This window comes from Sinocyclocheilus grahami, unplaced genomic scaffold (assembly GCF_001515645.1).
Source record: "Sinocyclocheilus grahami isolate Dianchi unplaced genomic scaffold, SAMN03320097.WGS_v1.1 scaffold285.1, whole genome shotgun sequence".
Taxonomy (NCBI): domain Eukaryota; kingdom Metazoa; phylum Chordata; class Actinopteri; order Cypriniformes; family Cyprinidae; genus Sinocyclocheilus; species Sinocyclocheilus grahami.
The window spans coordinates 748213-769693 of NW_015505464.1; the positions used below are offsets into that span (position 1 = coordinate 748213).

Here is a 21481-nt window from a genome sequence, read left to right on the forward strand (position 1 = left end):
ACTCACAGAAACAGCATCCAGTTCAAATTTCACCCCAAAATCAAAAGAAAATAAGTGTTGCAAAAAGAAACGGAGGCCTACTTTAAGGATCATATACATTATTTGCATTGTGATTTTTTTGTGACAATTAAGCACCCCCTCCCAAATTGTCTATACTGAAAATATAAGTATATATAAAGAAAAAAAACAAATAAATATCCATAATTATTATTCTTTTTTTAATGAAAAAAATTCAGTATAACAAATACAAAATACAGGTGAATTTTATATGTATATATATATACATATATATACACACACACACACAAACATATTCTAATATACAAATTATTTTATATATGTAAAATAATCTTTAATATAAAAAACTTTATATAACTATATGTAAAGGCTGTTTTAATTGTCATTAAAATAAAAAAAAATATATATGATTGGTCCTAAAATAGGTTTACTGTCTTTATGCAAGGTTGCAAGAGGAATTCCTATGCGGTTGCTAAGATGTTCAAGCTTTGGGTCTTTCAAACCTCAAAGAATTCTTTTGATTATGGGGTTCAACGTGACCTGAACACTTCTGAAGATTCAAACACTCAAACACTGTTGCACGCAAAGAACACACTCCTTTCAGCAGGAAATATCTATGCCTTTTTCTGTCCCAACGACCACCTTTCGTTCCTCCTCTCCCTCTGCATATTATTGTGAACTCTCTCACCTCTAGCTGTCACACAGTTGAGAGTTTCTGGGCTGGGCGGCCTGGCATTCTTACCGTGAGCTTGTTAACATCCACACATCTTAAGGCAGGCCAAGTGAGCCACCTCTCACTGTCAGCAGCTATGCAATTCTGTCTGGATTCATACAGAATAATCTGTATGATGTTCTACCAAAAGTACAAAATGCTCTGATGGCGCATAAGAGGCCTATTGAACACCAAACAATCAGGTTTTGCATTTACATCCTGTTCAGATGTGGTATAAAGTGGCCACTCCCTCCCTACTAAGTGTAGGGTGGTACATGAGAGGACACGAGAAACATCATTCATGTCTGCAATGAACCTGTGGTGATTCAGGTTAAAGGGTGAGTGCTTTTGTGCCGGCCACTCTGAAAATTTGCTAAATCTGTGGGCTGGTGTTTGTGTGTGTGATCAGTCCAGCTTCTCCAGAACAGAGGGCACGTAGACTAGGCTGAGCTCACTACCAAAGTCACAGACTATGGCAGCATTGTCCAGAACCAGGAGCTGCCTGACGCTCTGACCTTCGCTGCTCTGGCCCAGGTACACCGTCTGCAGCAGGTCCCCGTAGTTCAGGTCCCAAAACGACACGCAACCTTGTCCTCCCGTCACCAGCAGGCTTTCAGAGATCACCCCTAAACTGGCCCCACAGCCCACCTCCTGAAACACAGAGAAAGACATAAGAGATTTTGTTATGTTATTCATAACAAATCACAATATGCTGATTTGTTGATGAAATCCTGCAGTCCTAATTCTCATAATCACACACCTGTTGTATGGAGTACAGCTTTATGCCTGTGCTACGGTCCCAAATGCAAATGAGGTCATCCAACCCACTGCTAATGATACAGGAAGTTGTGCAAACCAATGAGGTGACATCACCACGGTGACCGTAAACGTGGCTCACCCGGCTGCCTGTTAGGACGTCCCACACGCAGATGGCGCCATCTTGCCCCCCGCTGGCTAGAACCATGGTCTACAACACAGCACAGAAAAAAATTGAGTTGAGTCTGCCTATCTATCCAACTAACCATCTATCTATCTGCTCATCTCCCATCTATTCCTATCTATTCTATCCCTCTTCTCTATCCATCCATCCATCCATCCATCCATCTCTCCATCTACAAGTCTATCCAACTATCCATCCATTGGTCCATCCATCCATCCACCCATCCACCCACCATGTTTTCAGTTAATTTACAGTATTGTAAATTAGAATATGAGCAGCAATAATATATGTGGGAGATAGTGATGTGATTCTGACCTGGTCTATGTATATAGCAGTTATACCACCTGAGTGGGCCTGCAGGGTGAAGAGACAACAAGAATCTTCCAAACGATAGACCTATAAAAGAAAAATGTCAAATAAACAAACTAAAGCATGAGTTAACTGTAGACTATCCATCCATCCATCCATCCATCCATCTCTCCATCTACAAGTCTATCCAACTATCCATCCATTGGTCCATCCACCCATCCACCCACCATGTTTTCAGTTAATTTACAGTATTGTAAATTAGAATATGAGCAGCAATAATATATGTGGGAGATAGTGATGTGATTCTGACCTGGTCTATGTATATAGCAGTTATACCACCTGAGTGGGCCTGCAGGGTGAAGAGACAACAAGAATCTTCCAAACGATAGACCTATAAAAGAAAAATGTCAAATAAACAAACTAAAGCATGAGTTAACTGTAGACTTGAACAGAATCTGTGCTCACAGGAAGCTCTACAGATTTCCAGCATCTGAACAAATCATTTACAGTCTGATGACTAAATGTAAAGTTCCACAAATAACCCTTATATTTTTTATTAATATTTTGTATATAATAATGCTTTTAATAACCAAAGTGTTGCACTGTCTGCCATATTTAACATGTTTTACCATATATATATATATATATATATATATAAAAGTGAAAACAACAATTGACTGCAAACGGTTTGTGCTGTATATAAGGGCTGAGCTATATATGTGTTCATTGTCTGATGAAGATCTTTTAGGCTCGAAACATCACCTGTGGTGAAAACATAAATATTTTTCTACTTTTGGATCTGTGGTGTGCCAACTTCCTGTTTGCATATTTATTTATATTTCCATATACTCATATGTTCCTTACCCTGACTGTATGGTCCTGGCTGCCAGTGACCACTCTGCCAGCGGCAGCTTTGAGCACAGTGATGGGCTTCTGGTGGGCACACTGCACTGAGCGCGTCAGCTGACAGCTGATCACATCCTCACTGCTGTAACAGGGAGAGGGGGGCAGACTGCCTCGGCCTGGGGGTCCTAACACAAAAAAACCCAGGAAAAACGCTTAAAGGGCCTTGAACGTGGTAGTTGCGTTGCGGTCTCTGCAAGGTCAGAAAGCTCTCGGATTTCATCAAAAATATCTTAATTTGTGTTCCAAAGATGAACAAAGGTCTTATGGGTTTGGAATGACATGAGGGTCTTTTGTGTTTTCATGCTTTCTGATCTAATGAATTTCCATAACTTTTCCAGTTGGTTTAGATCTGTACTTTTAACAATAATTTATAGAAATTACACCAAAAAGTCTAGCTGAAAAAAGGACAAACAGAAAAATTTATATTCACGATAATAATTTTTTTTCTTTATGACATTCCATTTCATTATTTTACATGACATTTCCAGGCCTGGTTTTGGCATTTTTTAAAGGTTTTTCAAGGCCGTGAGAATGTTGTATTTGAGTATCCTTTTTTCAATTATTTTGACATGACTCACCGCGATATTGCAGCAACCCCAGAGGCTTGTTGATCTCCACTGTGAAGAAATCCAGTGAGCCATTTAAGCGAGCTGCCACAATTCTGCAATTGAAAATACCTCCATTAGCAGGAAAACATAAGTCGGGTGGTTGGGTGTTAAAGTCAGGTTGTTGTGAAATGCACCTGTTATTAAGAAAAGCCAAGGCAGTGATTCCAGATACTCCATCTTCATTACTGCACCGTAACGATCCCTCTACTGCATCCCACAGCTGATAGATACAAGAAAATAAGAAAAGCATATTAAATCACATTGATAGATCTATATGTTCTCCTTATAAAAGCCCTCTCTTTCCCTCACCTCCAGTTTTCCGCTGCTGCGGCCCGTGGCAATGAGGTTACCCCTCAGCTCCATGGCCCACACCGAGCTGTCCCAGTCGCCATTGCTCTGCGGGGAGAGCTCTGGTGGTAAGACAGGCTGGTCCCCGAGGCTACGTCGCCTTTGCTGTGAAGCCGGAGGAGAAGGTGGGAAGGCCAGTGTTGGCGAGGGCTCATGCTCCTGGTATGCTTTCTCCACCAATTCCCCGAAATCAAAGCCAGAGCTGCTTAAAGTCTGAGATGGGGGCAATGACCCAAAGTTGGTGTCGATGAGAGGGGTGAGGTCTGGCTGGTCCCCAAACAGGGCAGGGCGTGCAGGGGTGGTCCTCCTCCTTATTGGGAAAATATCAACATCTGGTCCTCCCATCGCTACTCCTCCTGGTTCCCGAAAGTCTGCCCCCAAAAGGCTCTCGACCTCACAAGCACTTATGTGATCCCAGCCATCACGGTGCTCCCAACAACCACTGCTGCTGCTCCTGCGTAGACTAGTACACATACATAAATAATGAATACACATTCAAAAAAACAACAACAACATCATATACACATAAACATACATATACACACACACACACATATACATATATATACTGTATATATATATATATATATTACATTTATTAGTGGTCATGCAGTGGGTGCAGGTTTGTTTAACTGAGTTTATACATTTCCTTACCCATTGTTGGGCATAACAGTAAGACAGTCCCCTGTCTGTGCGTCCCACACACGGATCTGTCCCGCCAGACAACAGCTGGCCAGCAGCATGCCATCACTGGCCAGACACTCAATGTCCTGGGAAGAGATGCCAAATGTAATTCTATATATCTCAGAGTGCATTTATGGAAACGCGTCAGTGCAAGTCAATTTGATTCTCACCATGCTGTGGCCTCTCAGCAGCAGAGGGGAAATTTCACTGATTGGCGGCGAGTAGCCGTATTCGTCGCAGGGCAGGTCTCCACGGCGACGGCGACCATGGGGAACCCCGTTCTGCCCATAGTTCCGAGGGCAGAGCACACGATACAGACAGAAGAGTAAGAGAACTAACACCACACCAGCGAAAAGTCCAAGAGCTGCCACCCTGCACAAACACACATATTACAATGAAGTAAAGTAAAGTAAAGTAAAATAAAATCAATTAAAATCAATTAGTCCAAACAATGCCAGATAGGGGAGTGTTTGAGAAACCTGACATTAAACTCTCCTTATTTTTTCCTAATCTGTGTGGTGTCCTACTGACACATACACTAAATACTTCCCCTGTAATGAATGGGTCAATCAATCAATTTAAAGCTGGCATGTGAGCATGAGCCCCTGCAAAACAAGTCTCTCTTGAAATTCCAGTCCACCCACCTCCAGGGATGGGAAGGCAAAGGTAAGCATTACATGCAGAAAGTTGGACAACATCTGAGCACGTGCACATACTCTTGATCTGTTCTCACAGGGTAAATATATCACAGAAAACAGGAAACACAGGCAGGGGGCCAAAGGAAGAAATAGAAGGAGGGGCCAAGTTTTAGAGCAAACTGAACTACATCCATCTGATGTGTATCTAACAACCATAACGGCCTCATAGATAAGAACGGGGCCTTGGAACAATGACCTTGAACACCACAATCTCAGTGTGTTTGTTTGTGAATGAGAGAGACTATTGTTTGTCTCTGCAGTCACATATTTGGATCTCCTGTGTGTACTAGTATGAGATATGAATGAGCACTCATGGTTAATCAGTGACAGTTTTTCCATGTATAAATGAAGAATGTAAGTGTTTGTTTGCAAAAATAATGTTTTGGTCATGAGGTTTAAAACCACTTGATATTTGTTCACAGAAAGACCACAAAGGAAAGTGGTAATGCATGTTTTCAGAGAAAACTCATTGAGCAACTTACAGCTTACCAATGAATGACTGCTGTCTGATCTATAAATACAAGAAGGTGGGAAAAGAACAAAAAAAATTCCTTTCTTATCCTTACAACCCTCTGGTGAAGACTCAAATACGAAAGAGAATGAAGTCTTTATTTATTGTAACGTGACAGAGCTGGTGGAATTTGTTTCTGCGGTGTCGCCACAAAATGCACCACATTAGATTACTCAATAAAAAAGGGAATTTGTGACACTGCTAAACCAGACCTTTTATATTTTCATAAGGGACAATATATTTGCTAACTGAAATTAAGAGGTTTTTTTTTTTTAATCTGAGGGCAATATTTATATAAAATATATTTGTATTTTATATAATGTTATATATTTATGTCAGATACTGTAAATTCATAAAAAAATTATTACAATTCTAATAATAATTCAAATAATAATAATTCAAATAAATTTTAAATAAATGAATGCTGTTTTTTACATTATTTTCTAGTCATCCTATCATGTTTACACAAAAATATTAAGATGCTCAACTGTTTCCAACATTGATAATAATAAGAACTGCTACTTGACCACCAAATCGGCACATATGATTTAGGAAGGATCACGTGACACTGAAGACTGGAGTAATGATGCTAAAAACTCAGCATTACCATCACAACAATAAATTACTTTTTTTTTTTTTTTTTTTTTTTTTAAATTTTTTTTAAATTTAAAAAGGAATACATTTTTTTGGCTTCATTTGTTAAATATCTGGTGCATAGCTGCCTAAGCTATGTTTAATTTCTAATAATAATTCAAACTGAATTGGTAACTGAATAAGTAACATTTAGAAAAGCAGGCAGAATGCCCAAATAGATGAAGTGCAACACTGACTTGTAGAGTGTGAGATCTGTCTGCAGATCGGAGGTCTTGATGCTGGGAGGAGGAGCGTGGTGTGTATCCTGGGGATGGCGTGTGTCTATGGCCTCTTGCGGGCTGAGATGGAGCGTGACGGGGATGACTGGAAGAATGCTGATGTACCTGAGGGTATCAGACAGGGGCATGTTAGGCAGAACTACGAGATGGCCTGATCCATATAATCTATTAAGAGATGAGAGAGTAGCGCACCTCTTTGCAAGAGTGATATTGTAATAGCTAAAGAGTGAGGGCCAGTGTCGGAAAGAAAGCCGCCTCCACAGCTCCTCATCCTCAGGGCCCCAAGTGATCTGGGGGCTGGACACAGGGGCAACTCCTGGGCGGGCTGCTCGGTGACCCTGGGATTGGTTTTCAGGTAGAGGAGTGGGTTCAGGAGCAGGAAGCACGCTCAGTGTGCTGGTTGGGTCTCCACCAGGAAATACTGGAGCAACGCCCAAGTGAGGCGGAAGCCCCGCCTCCCCAAGAGGACTCTGCTCTGACACCTGGGCAGCAAGGAAAGTCCTCAGACCAGCAGGGTCCGTGTAGACCAGGATCCCAATCCAGATCACAGTGCCAACCTATTAAATAAAGAGACAACAAATTTAGATAAAATAAAGCATATTTTACTCTTCAAAAGTGTGGGTTCGGTAAGATTTTTTTATGTTTTTAAAAGTAGCATGCATTTTTATTTATTTCTTTGGCATTTTTGCCTTTATTGTGATAGGACAGGTCAGACATGACAGAAAGTGAAGTGGGAGAGAGAGAGGGGGCGGGATAAGAATTGCATTTACTCACCCTCATGTTGTTCCAAACCTGTATGAGTTTCTTTCTTATGTTGAACATAAAAGAAGATATTTTGAAGAATGCTGGTAATCAAACAGTTGATGGTGACCATTGATTGCATAGTATTTCTTTCCCTACTTTGGAAGTCAATGGGGACCAACAACTGTTTGGTTCTTCAAAATATCTTTTTTTCTGTTCAACTTAAGAGAGAAACTCATACAGGTTTGGAACAAGATAGGGGTGAGTAAATGATCACAACATTTTTGGGTGAACGATTCCTTTAAAGGGTGTAATTTTTACCATGATGATTCTCTGTGCCAGGCGAGTGCGGGCTAGGAAGTACACCACCCTGAGCCTCTTGGGCAAGCGGAGGTTCCGGAAAGCAGGAGCCTGCAGGGTGATGGTGTGGGGAGAAGGGCGGGGTGGTGGAGGTGTTTCTCGTGGACGCAAAGGGCCCGGTTTAGGCAGAGGCATCCCCGCTTCTGCCGGGAGACGCCTGTTCAGATCAGCCAACTGTTAATATAGAGACATGAGAGTTGGTAAAGACGATAAAATCAAACTGAACATTCCAGACAAGGTACTCAGATGAAGCAATGAATGATTCATGCATTTCTCATGGAATTGTAAAAGATATTTTCCAGAATGTTCTCTGTGTGGGTGGTTCTCACCTCCATGCGGCGAATGTCAATAGACAGCACAGTGGTGAAGAAAAACATCTGCAGGAAGAAATCGGACACCAGACCGACCACAGCAAACAGACAAAACTCCTACACACAAAAGAAAAAGGGGGAAGTGTAAAGCGTTTGTGATAGGGTACTGTATAACTAACCACCAAAAACAGATAATTTATCCAAGTTATTTACTAGAGCTTCACCTGAATTGCTGGTACAAATGTGAAGTATCCAATGAGGATGATGCACAGTTCAGTTGCCATATTCTTCATTATGGACCAGCTCTCATTGCTTAGACCTTAAGACAGAACCAAGAAAAAAAAAAAGAAAAAGACTTTTGCCAGAGTATGTGTCATTCAATTTGGTCTAATTTTCACATCCCATACTTTCAAAAGATTTCAAATTGCTTAAGAGGTTACTAAGGGCTTTATGAAAAAAATAAAAAATGCAAAATGTTTTTTAAGGCTATGGAAGTTAACTACAATATATAAAACATGTTTAAAGCAGTATATATTTTTGATATATATTGATGTTTGTTGTTTATCTTAAAGACTATGGAACGATATTCCGGACAATTTTCAAATAGAATAGCAAATTGTATTTTCAATTGCGTTTTCAATATGTGGACGCATAAATTGTGACATAATTCAAATGCAATTGCAAATCCTGCATTAGCGTTTGCATTTTCGCTTTCGCGAATGCACAGTGACTGCCAAATTTCAAATGAAAAAGCAAAGTCCATTTGCAACTGTATTTCCCATGTCTTAGGAGTTACGAGCCTGTCATATTTAAATAGCAATATTAATTACCAGTCTGCTTTTTCACTCTCGCTGCGTCGCGCATGTAACCTGCCAAAACTCAAATGACAGTTACTTGAACTATATATAATGTTATTGCGATTATTGAGAGAGCTTTGTGATGAAACATACTTAAAAAATATATTTTCATTTTATAAATGTCACTACACAACAGTAAGACAGTGCTTAGTACTGAATGGGCTGCTGTATTCACTAGGAAAGAAAAACTGAGTGCACATATTTTAACAGTGCAGATGATTGCATCATCTCTGACCTTGAGCAATACGCAGCTTGACTTCAAGGTCGACAGGCGTTGACACAACAGACTTAGTGAGGACAAGGACATTCTCCAAACCAATTACCACCACAAGGTAAGGGAAGATTTCCCTGCAAAACAGAAGCAGAGAAAACAACTAAACCTTTCAAAATCAATCAAAACTAATGTTTGATGTGAAAAAAATAACAAAAAAAAAAAATGTGAGGAACGTGAGGAGCTAGCTTATTATTAATGATAAAAGCCTAACAGAAAAATCCACTGTAGCGTTCTGTCATTAGCTGAAGAGTTGACTTTATGCAGCCCTATTGTATCTTGGATCAATATGGAGTACACACGTGGCCTAAATAGTGTGTATGTATTGACTGCAGCCTGTTCCGGTGAACCAAGTCAAATTTGTTTGGACAGCTTGAGCTCACACCACTGTGACCAGAAGTCCATACATGTAACCTTATAGGCTGGCGGAGGACTATCCCTGCCCACTCAAACACTTCCTGGCAATGAAATTCCCCTAAACCGCTATCATTATTATTGACGATTGGTTATACATCAACCAGCTCAAAGACCAAACAGTGACATTTTAATTCCTGAGGGATTAAGTCTATAGCAGCCCTGTGATAGTGATGCACAGAATCATTCTAGTGATATGAATGAAGATGTGTTTTGGCTGAGCTCCTACCCTCCATTCAGCGTGGGTGTCAAGCCAAACAAGGTGCAGAGTCCCACAGACATGAGCAGAGAGCTGAGAACCGTCACCACAGCAGCTAGCGCCAAGCCCCATTTGGATTTCACCATGTCAATCTTTCCTGTGAAGTGAGAGGGAGAGATTATCAGAATTATTTTTGTCAAGAGCATTTTACAAAAATGTCATTAAGCATATAAAATGCTGCTGGAAAGAGAGTATGTGAATTCTTGATGCTGAACGTGCTGTTCTGAGGATAATCACCAGGCCAGACTGAAACACGAAAGCTGGCGAAAGCTCAGTCAGAAACCAAACAGCTCTGCTAATCTGAAAGCTTTCTGCTGCCAATTTACTGCTTTCCCCCCCCGAGGCAACTGGAAAAACGTCCAATTTCAACACGGTTGTATTACTTCCTAATAATTTTAGAGATATATGGAATGATTATTAGAGAAAGAATAATAGAGAACAGCAGAAAACACTACGAATACTCCCATTTCTGGCAAGTCTGCAATACTTCTGTCAACTGTGGTACTTCCACGACGAACAATAACAGTAGTGGACACAAATCAAGGCTCAACGATAAAGATTTCTGGCTGCTTGTCTGTTTGCAATAGTAGTACAAGTCACTGCAGAATTTACAACAATAATGTTCAATACAGTGCATCACAAAAAATTTTTTTCGAAGCATAAACAGACTGTGTGTGTGCATATAATCATCCAAAATAAAAATGTAAGCACTGGTGATATTTCTGACAAAGTGGTCTGAAACTCTCTTACGCTGGATTGTTTATCTGCAAATATCTTCATCATGAAAGTTATAGAATCTAATGCACATCAGATGGCCCATTAAATAAATATTTCTGGAATATTGTATATATATATCTTCTACAAATATCTTAACACAATATCACCTATTGTTTTACAACACTGAGACGCAGCATGATACCCTGTTCTAACTCCAAGGTCAGAATGTACAATTGAAACACTTTACATTACACAACCAGGTATTTCATAACACAAAACCAGAAAAAAATGCATGTGCACTACGGTTCAAAATGTTGTCTTTTTTTTTGAAAGATGTGTTATGTTTACCATTTGTTTAATAAAAATACAGTAATATTGTGAAATAATTTTACAATTTAAAATGTTTTTCTATTTGAATATACATAGTAGTATAGTAGTAGTATATATTGAGAAACATAGAAAACTTTTTAAAAATGTTTAAATATAGTTCCTGTGATGCAATTCTTAATTTTCAACAGCCATTACTCCAGTCTTCAGTGTCACATGTTTCTTGAGAAATCATTCAGAAATTCTGATATGGTGCTCAAGAAACATTTCTTACTATTTTCAATGTTGAAAACAGTTGTGCTGCTTAATATTTTTGTGGAACCTGTGATACTTTTTTCAGGATTAATCAAAGTTGAAAAGACCAGCATTTATTTGAAACACTACAAATGTTTTTACTATCACTTTAATCAATTTAATGCATTCTTACTAAATAAAATGCTTAATTCTTAAAAAAAATATATATAGGTAGAGATGACACTTACGGGTGGAGAAGTAGATATAAGCAAAGAGGATAATGTAGGTGGTGACCAGAGGGATGAGCTCAGCGATGCCAATCTCCTCTTTGAAATGGACATGTACCATGTGGTCTTCACGCAGAGTGCAGTTCGCTGAAGGATGAAGCAGTTTCAGACGGGCTCGGAGACTGGCTACAAACCTGTCCAAAAAGACACACACACACAGGAGATGCTAAACATGTTTGGAAACCATATTTGGTTCGCTACAAAAACTATATTTTTACAAGATCTAGAAAATGTGACGCCTGCCTTATAGACCACAATTAATTTGAAATATATAAATACAAAGGCTGACCTTGCATCATAGGAGCTTAGTGCAATTGTGATGGTGTATGTCACCACTCTCTTCTTGCTGTACAGGCTTACACCTGTCTGCTTCCCCGGGACACCAAAGAGTAAATCTAAAAAGCACAAACAGTAAAAATAGGTTTTCTAAACGAACGGGGCAACTTTTAATTTGAGCAGAGATTAAATTGTATTTAAGCAGCGTCCTGCCTTTCAGAGTGGCTGAAGTATGAAGGCCTTTGGGTTCATGTTGGTGGACTGTCTTCAGGAGGTCTGGATCTGCATCAAACAGGTCACGCCGGTTCTGCCAATAGTTGCCAGGGGAAACCAGCAGGCAGCCGTGCTCTGGAAGGACCGCCTGCATGCGCCGCAACCCTGGCAACAGGTCCGTTACCTGCAAGCACAGTGCCTCCAAACTTCTGAGAATAGGGAAGTGAGAAAAACAGGAAAGAATGAGGTTGAGAAATGTGTGGTAACAAGTGCGAACAGAAATGGTTTGAAATCAATCAACATGAGCTAATAAGTCAGGGCGGGAATCTTAGACCTGTCTGTGTAAATATGGTTTCTGATCTCCTCCAGGAGACTGAAAACGCGCCCAAGGGGAGAGCGGAACACATCCACAGGAACCAGACTGTTGTCCCATGGTGAAACTGCTGCCTTGACCAGGACCTGCTGGATGTAGGCCACCGGAGGACCCCGATACTGCAAGAAAAGCAGCATATTTAGATTAACAGTAACAGGTCTTCAAAAGAAACTTGACTTTTACATTTTCTGTGGAGCTTGACCAAGCTAATTTCCTGATGCTAAAGTGTTGCAGGTGGTTGTTTGCTGGCCCCAAGTCTAGAGGTAACTTTCATAGCAAGTCAACTGGAATTTTTCCGAATTATTTTTGTCCACCAGGTGAAATTGTCTGAGGGATTAGACAAGTAATAATACACCTTTTTTTCAACATGATTTGATGTCTGTAACAGTGTAGGACACATTGCATGCACACCCAACGTTCGCAAGGTCTACAATCCCTATCCAGTGCCAGCCTTAGCAATCATGTTAATAATTCCACAGAAAAGCTGCATACTTCACAACTGTTATAACTATCATTCAAACTTTTGGGGGTGGAAAGATTTTGTAATGTTTTTGAAAGAAGTCTCTTATGGTCACCAAGGCTGCATTTATTTTTAAAAAATTAATAAATAAACTGCAGTGTCACATGATCATTAAGAAATCATTCTGATATGCTGATTTGGTGCTCAAGTAACATTTATAACTATTAATGCCGAAAACAAATGTGCTGCTTAATATTTTTGTGAAAATCATAATAAATTTTTTCTGAATTCTTTTCCATATTCTCATCCATATTCTACGGATAAAAATAGTACTTTCTTTTAAAATAGTAATAAAAAAATCTTACAGAACTGAAATTGTAACGGTAATGTATATCAAACAAGCATTTCATTTTACCCAATCAGGGCGCTCCGACAGGTCGCCCTGAGACTCATGAGATGGAACAGAGTAATCTCGTACTCCAGTGGTGAACTCGACAGGCCCTGTTCCTGGCAGAGGCAGCTTCAGCAGAGGGTAACTGTAAAAGAAAGCATGGTTACAGAACAACAAATCAATCTTTATTACCAACGTCAAGCTGCATTCTTCATGGACACGGTACCTCCAAATAGAGGAATGGCCTTCTCATGACGAAGAGCCCATACAAGGTCCATAAAACAAATCATATTTGAATAAAAAGGGCGATAAGTATGCAAAGTGTCATTTTTGCATTTTTTACTGACAGTTTTATAGCATTCAATCAGTCACATAGGTGCAGCAAGAGTGAGCTTAAAACATAAAACTGCACCAGGAGAGAGCACAGACCAGTATGATTAACTTGTCATCTGTGATATCCTCAGGCTAGCAAGCTTTAAGAAAACTAAGGATAGTAAAAACAAGAATTTTACACTTTCTAGGAAAAATGATTGCACAAGACCCACAATACTGCCTGCAGTACAAACACAAAGGACTGGGATACTCTCCAGATGGATGATCTGACCAACCCCTACTTCTCACAAAAGGAACTCCTTTATAGTGCTTCAAAAGCCACGAATATCCCCCACCAACAACAGCAGTGTGTTAAAGAGAGGAGCACAAGCTGATAGGTTTAAAACAAATGACACTGTTAACATCAGGGAAACAAAAGGCTATTGTGTAAAATACATTATACCTGGAACCTCGGAGTGTGCTTTCCTTAACACGGTACATACAAACTGAGGGACAAACCAATGTAATTGTGTGTGGTTTTGTGTGCTTAATGGATCACCCCCATCTCATCCAAGATGTTCCTGTCTTTCTTTCTTCAGTCGAAAAGAAATTAAGGTTTTTGAGGAAAACATTCCAGGATTTTTCTCCACATATTGGACTTCAATGGGACCCAACAGGTTGAAGGTCTAAATTGCCGTTTCAGTACAGCTTCAAAGGGCTCTACACGATCCCAACCGAGGAATGAGGGTCTTATCTAGTATATGTACTAATTTATTTACTTTTTAACCACAAATGTTTGTCTTGCACTAGCTCGACCTCACGCATTACGTAGTCACGTTGGAAAGGTCACGCATTACGTAGTCACGTTGGAAAGGTCACGCATGACGTAGGTGGAAGTACTGACCCAGTGTTTACAAAGCGAAGGTGCAAAGTCAAATGCCCTTTACAAAAAAAAGGTAAAACAATGATGTTGGATGATTTTGAAGTTGGAGGAGAAAATGAGATGGAGTTTTTCGCCCTACACTACCTTTTTGAACCAAAGTACACAGACGAAGAACTAACCATGCAAAGAACTTTGCAGAGCTAGTGCAAGATGAGCATTTGTGGTTAAAAAGTATATAAATTTGTATTTTGTTTTAGAAAATGACCCATTATTTCGTTAGATAAGACCCTTATTCCTTGACTGGGATCGTGTAGAGAGCTTTGAAGCTGCACTGAAACTGCAATTTGGACCTTCAAACCGTTGATCCCCATTGAAGTCCTCTTTATGGAGAAAAATCCTGGAATGTTTTCCTCAAAAACCGTAATTTCTTTTTGACTGAAGAAAGAAAGACATGAACATCTTTGATGACATGGAGGTGAGTAAATTATCAGGAAATTTCCATTCTGGAAGTGAACTAATCCTTTAATTTATGTTTAATTCAGTATATTCCTTTATTATCCGTCTTGAGGCAGTCAAGCTATTCTGCCCAGTCCATTCTCTTCTCTAGCTGAGAAAGAACTCAGACGTCCGCAGTGACAAGTAGCTGCCACTTCACAAAGCCTACTTCTGTTCCTCCAGGCAGCTGAAGACACTGGGCTGTTGTTCTCTGGGAGAAATGTTCACACACTCACTCTTTTCCGCATGGATTTTGCCCTTTATCTGAAGCGTCAGAGATTTAATTCGCATTTTGCTGACTGAGGCTAAAAGAAAAGGCATGAGAAAACCGTTTTCTCCAGCTCAGTGCTCCACTTTGTGTTTGTGCTACACACAGTCCTCCTGGCACGATCTTGCTGTTGAATCAAACTGTGCAGAACAACAGACCACAAGCCAACTTCATTCCTTTGTTGCCCTCTCTCACCCTTTCACACCCGAAAACATCCCACCCCCAGATTTGTACAGATAAGCTGCTTTTCCTAACCCACAGAAGTACATAAAGTACTTCAACATTGACAAAGGCCATCAGAGTCGTGGCCTAGCAGCCATTGTGTCCCTGATTAGTTTAAATCTCGCTCCAATCCCATTACTTCCTGTTTGAATCAAATATCACGACTGCAGACTCACCAGCAGGTCAGGATGCTGGCAGAGGTGAAGAGAATAATGGGAACCGGGTAGGAGGCACATAGAAGGCCGTGCCGGTAGAAGGCAGCCGAGATGTTCTGCCGAAGCCGCTCTCTCACCGTCATCCTGGGGGGAGGGGTCAGCTGATGGCCATTGAGTCTGCGTGTGCGGCCAGGGCGAGGGCACCGGCGGGCATCCAGGGATCTGTGCGAACAAGCATGTACATAACAATAACTGGCTCTCTGTCGTTGCGATGTGAAGAACGTGTTTTTCCTATTACTGCTCAAAACTCATTTGTTTTCACAATGTTACCTTTCTTAAGTTGACTTCTGTTTATTCTGTTTTATGTTGTCTTATCCATATATTTCTCTCTGGATGTCTGATGTTCTCTTTACTTTCTGTATTATTGTTTTTTTGATGTTATCCTCACATTTTTGATGGCACTATATAAATTAAACTTATTATTATTATTATTATTACTGATAAAAGCCTAATTAATTTAAAGCACATATTAAAATCATTATCTATATTTTTGCTTCATAAACCGACTAAATGAGTAGTATCTTATGGCAAGCTTTATTGCTATTCATCACCAACAGTACAAAAACATTCACATGTATGGCCAACATAAAACTTGTGTATTATGATTCTGACATGACACGAGTCAGCAAACGATACATAAAACCAAGCAGTAGCCCTTTACAAGAAGATTAATTTCATTATCATTAGTGAATGAATGAATTAATTTTATAGCATTTTTAAATGTAGGTTAATGTATAAATACATCATAGATAAGTGATGCTTTGAATGAAAAACTAATTTGAAAGAATACAACATAAATGTGTTAGCATTAGCGACCGACCGATATATCGTTTTTGCCGATATTATCGGCCGATATGAGCCTGTCGCCGATATATCGGTATAGGCGAATATGCCGCGGATATGCACATTTCTTTTACAGAGCATATAACGTGGATAAAATGCTTGAAATGGTGTAATTACTTAGTTTGTCCAGCAGAGCACACTCTATTGTTTGCTACTGGCGACCTGGATGAAACGCTTTAAAGCGTAAGTCTATGGAAAACCATTGAAACTTTGAACGGCCATATCTCCATAACGGCGTGGCGAATCCGCACCAAATTCAGGGGATCCCTTCAGCTCGAGGAACCCTCTCGAACGCGAATCGAGTGTACGTCTAGAGGCCCGCTTTTGAATGAGACCACCCCAGCCAACACTTTCACTTCAGTAAGGAGGTCTCTTGTTCAGGCAGCAGCATTCAAGCATTGTATTATTCGACCGCAAGTGCCCTGCGAAGTGGACTTCACACAAAATACCGCCATGATTCCAGTTCCAAGGGAACGTACACATTACAATCAAAGGGCATTAAAGTGAGCGAGACATGAATTTATATTGTATTTATTTACAGAGGTATATTGTGTCACACTTCTCTAGTAAGTTTCGTCTGTGTGTGAAGACAGTAGCGCAAATCCATGAATGAATGTTCCTAAGTGAAATAAACTTCAAAGGAATAAAGTTGAATGGAATGGAATTGAATTAAAGTTGAATAAACTTCAACTTTACTGTTCAGTGCACTGATGTCAGACTCATTTTGGATAGGGCTGCACGATAAATCACATGCGATATTTAATGCACATCTTGTCAGAAAGCCGGTTCTGTAATCAGCGGTAAATCTCCATCCCCTGCGGCTTTCACATTGAGCAGCATTAACTACACAGAGCCGTTGTTCACTGGCGAGCAGCGCAAAAAATCACGCGAATATGAACGTGGTTTTGCGCAACTCGTCAGTGAACAACGGCTCTGTGTAGTTAATGCTGCTCAATGTGAAAGCCCGCAGGTGATGGAGATTTACCGCTGATTACAGAACTGGCTTTACCGAGAAGATACGCGTTAAATATCGCATGTGATTTATCGTGCAGCCCTAATTTTGGATAATAAAGTTTATTGTTAAATTGTTAAATGCCCTGCCTCCATTACGTATCTCTGTCACGTCATTATAAGTGTTTGATCACCACATTTGAGTGATCATTGCAAAAAATATGTTTATGTATATATTGTATTCTATATATAGTACCAGTCAAATGTTTGGACCCTCGATTGGGAAAGTGTCCAAACTTTTGACTGGTACTGTACTATAATACACACAAAGAATATCGGCTGATATATTGATATCGGCCCTTTTTTACTCCCAAATATCGGTATCGTATCGGCCCGAAAAACCCATATCGGTCGGGCTCTAGTTAGCATTCACTACTTTTTTTGAAAGAAATTACCATTTTTCTTCAGCAAGGATGCATTCAATTAATCACAGGTGAGAGTAAAGACATCTATGATGTTACAAAAGATTTCTATTTTTAATCAATGCTATTCTTTTGAACCTTTTATTCATCTGAGAATTCTGAAAAAAAATATGTATCACTGTTTCCACAAAAATATTACTATAAAATATAATATATTACTAATATTATTAATGTGACACTGAAGACAGCAGAAATGGCTGCTAAAAATTCAGCTTTGCATGACAGGATTTTATTACTTTTTAATTTTAAAATATATTGAAACAGAAAAGAGTTATTTTACATTGCAATAGTATTTCACAATATTACTGTTTCTATTGTATTTGGTCAAATAAATGCAGCCTTTTAAAAATCTTACCAACCCCAAAACATTTTATTGGTAGTGTAGACATTAAAACAAAACCTAGATTAAAAAATGCTAAAAAGAGTCCTGTTCCTGGTTAGTTATGATACCCAATGCATTAAATAATTTAACCTTACTGTAATCCGTTACCAACCAATCAAACTTAAACACTGCCAACAGCTGGCTAGCTAGCAGATAATTCTTTAGAAAACCTATCTGTTAGAATTAACCCTTTGCCTAGAGGTAGTTTCTGGACTTTCAAACTCTGAAACCAGAGGGTTCAAGGGTTATACTGGCGGTCTATGGTTTACAAAGAGCTCTTTTTTGTCATCAGGTGCCCCTGTGACTATACCACAGGGCACAAATCCCCCCCCCCCCCAGGAATTTACCTCCTGAGTGGCTACCGTTCATGCTTTTCTATAAATACTACATAAACAAGATGACACATACAGTCTCACAAAGATGCTACACATGTACTACTCAAGTTTGTGGGAAAATTTCATAACACACGATGCAAGAGATTTCATAAAAACAGACACGGAGAGAGAACTATGATGGGCTAAACACTTCACTGAAAGCAGAATTAACTGATTTTAATCAAAGCAGGTCAACAACTTTTACATAATGATATCAATGTAATTTTCTCTTTTTAGATGATCCAAGCGCATATAAACATTTTAAGGTTCTATAAAATTGATCATAAAAATTTATTTATGTACAATATTGCCAAAGCATCACTACACCAATAAAAGCAGTGATAAAAACCAACAGAATTAAAAATAAAATGAGATTTGTCAGTAATGGTAATAAAAATAATAATTTGTAATCAAATAAGAATGCTAACACAGATCATAAGTCATTTGTGGTGAACAAGTAAATAACAAAATAAACTTTTTTTTGCTCACAAACATTTAAGACTTACAGAACAGTAGACATAAGTAACACTTTTATGATAGTTGTATTATTTATTTGCATCCTTCCTGAAGCTTGAAAACTCAATTTAAGACATTTAATTGTATGGAAAATATCAACCTATTTGTTCACCATTAGAAAGAGAGTCATACACATTTGAAAGACATGAGAGCGAACAAATTAATGAGGACAGAATTTGCAACTTGGGGTCAATTATTTCCATTTATCCAACAGTCATTTTCCCATTCCAGCTTAGAGAGAGACCATCTGAGTCTTAACTGTCTCTTTTTTTACTGCATTCACACACTTCCTTCTCTCCCTCTATTGCCGAATCTGGGAGATTTTCAAGAGAACAGAGTCCAGAGACACCATTCAAAGTCTGCAAATCTTGGCAAACCCAAATGCTACAGCATGGAAAAAGGCAATGACTTAAAATCTTAAGGGAATGTGCAGGCACAGGCTGATAAACACGTGCAGCTGACAGACGGACCGGTTTGTGCAAAGCAACCCCGTTTGTCAATTTGGTGACATAAGAACCTGGTAACTATCATGCATGCTGGGATCAAACTTTAGAGTGCACCGCAAAGTTGCTGCTTTGGACAGAACCATCAAAAAAAGACAAACAGTTCAATAGTAACAGCACCAACTACAGCAATGCTTTCAATCACAGGGTACTTAAAATACACCAGTTAATATTGGTTTCCAAAATGAAGGAATTTAAAAACTAGAGATCTGACAACTTCTACAGGATTTACGCTTGCTTCAGTATGTTCCACTGTAAATCATCTGATTGTAAATCTACTGCAAAACAGCTGCCAGGGATATCTGCCTGCTCACACTCACTTCTCAAAAAAATATCCTTCTTCATAAACACCAGAGAAAAAATATTCTTGCATTTCTAACTCATTGTATCACATTTTGAAAATATTCTTGCATTTCCATTTTTATTTAATTTCTTCCACAAAGATCTACAGAATTATTATTATGTTTATGTATCTGATTTTAATTATCAATCACTCAAATTTAATTTTCACTTACTATATCCAAAGCAACAAAAATAAGCTAAAGAAACTTTAAAAACTAACTTAACAAGCAATTCCTGTCAAACACCTATTTTTGAGAAATTGTTGTTCAAACCACAAACTGGAAATATATAAAATGTTTATTATGTATAACTAAAACATTATATTAATATAGGGAAACAATTGCCAAAACATCTAAGGTACTTAAAGCCAACATAATAAATAAACTGTCAAACTCCAACACAACCACAGAAACACGAAAAGTATCAAATTTAATCTGAATCAAATCCATTTGCACTAATACGACAAAGGTTTTGCAGGTTATTTAATAGACTAATATAAGTTAATTACAAAGCAATGCTGTGGTAGCACAATGGTTTTGTGAGGTATGAGACAGAAACACCATGTTATTTTTTTTATATTATATTACTTTTATTTCCTAAATGTCATAGCATACCTTGGTACTTTTACGGTATTGCACAGAATACGTACTATATTTGTAACTGTAAATTATCTGAGCTGAAATAACAAAGCTAAAGCTAACAGTCACTGAACTACATATGAACACAGTTTTGCATTAACTCGGTTGTCTGCGATGTCCTGCATTTCATGCCTTTCAAAATCCCTGAGATACTATTTATTATCTTTTTGTTGTGCAAGGAGATGAAACCAATAACGCTACACGTCTCCATAGCATTATCTTTAGCCGAGCTGCTAAGGCTTTAGCATTAGCAATAGTTGATGTATAAAGCACCTGCCAGTTTTATTTAGATTAGCTTGACGTATATAGACAATAAATAGAACGCATCACCCTAAAAATACGCATTTCATTGCCTCAACGTTGCGGCGAGCTATGCACATCTATCTAGGAAGCGCTTTGACAGCATGTTACTAGACCAGCTAACAGATAAAGTGAGCACTAAGGGCCTGCCATGCTTCTAAAATGCTCTAATTTAGCAATATAAACACACAAACCAAAACAATAGCGCTCAAATCATCGCTTACCCTAATGACAGGTTCTACCCTTCCTCTCTGAGGGCTTGTTTTAACGCTGATTCGGCTCCTGTTGAGTTCCACAGACAGGTGCCTGCAAGTCTCTAACGTTACTGCTCTGCCTGCATCATGTCAGCTACTGTAAGCCAACGTGACCCCTCAACTTCAACCTCCAGAACAAAACTAAAACGCGTCAAACTACGGCCTCTACTGGCCATAACCGGAAATGTTAAAGCTCTCCGTACTGGAATAAAGCTGCGACCTCTACTGGCCACAAAGAGGACGAAGTAATGTTAGAGTGGAGTGAAGATAATATTTTTTTCCCCTAAATGGAATTATCTAGTTAGTAAAAGGATAGTGATTTGTTTGCATTATGTGAACCCAATGTATTATAATGTAAGGATTTATTCTCAATTGTCATTATTTGCTGGCAGGTGCATTTCAAC

General features: G+C 39.1%; 1 protein-coding gene across 2 annotated transcripts; it reads right to left on the bottom strand.

The window, feature by feature from the left end:
• Positions 1-392: 392 nt before the first annotated feature.
• Positions 393-21177, bottom strand: scap (SREBF chaperone). Of its 2 annotated transcripts, XM_016292436.1 has the most exons (22): positions 15454-15651; positions 13122-13242; positions 12208-12365; positions 11874-12082; positions 11674-11779; positions 11346-11518; positions 9790-9916; positions 9111-9223; positions 8243-8337; positions 8037-8135; positions 7669-7881; positions 6799-7163; positions 6565-6711; positions 4696-4897; positions 4496-4611; positions 3803-4304; positions 3628-3713; positions 3464-3546; positions 2844-3010; positions 2290-2370; positions 1491-1697; positions 393-1381 (listed from the first exon to the last, which is right to left on the bottom strand). In XM_016292436.1, the coding sequence occupies exons 1-22, from the start codon at positions 15573-15575 to the stop codon at positions 1136-1138; spliced, it is 3738 nt and encodes a 1245-aa protein (XP_016147922.1). In that variant the 5' UTR covers positions 15576-15651; the 3' UTR covers positions 393-1135. The 2 variants fall into 2 exon arrangements, with proteins under 2 accessions (XP_016147922.1, XP_016147921.1); XM_016292435.1 differs by lacking the exons at positions 393-1381; positions 1491-1697 and adding an exon at positions 21048-21177 and having other exon boundaries at positions 2183-2370; positions 15454-15654.
• Positions 21178-21481: the final 304 nt, after the last annotated feature.

What these genes read in the sequence shown, in the direction of transcription:
- scap (XM_016292436.1), bottom strand. Translation starts at nt 15,575, where the DNA reads ATGACGGTGAGAGAGCGGCTTCGGCAGAACATCTCGGCTGCCTTCTAC. An exon ending in ACACCCACGCTGAATGGAGG is followed by an intron (nt 9,224 to 9,789) that starts GTAGGAGCTCAG and finishes TCTGTTTTGCAG; the next exon opens with GGAAATCTTCCCTTACCTTG. An exon ending in ACTGTTATGCCCAACAATGG is followed by an intron (nt 4,305 to 4,495) that starts GTAAGGAAATGT and finishes TATGTGTACTAG; the next exon opens with TCTACGCAGGAGCAGCAGCA.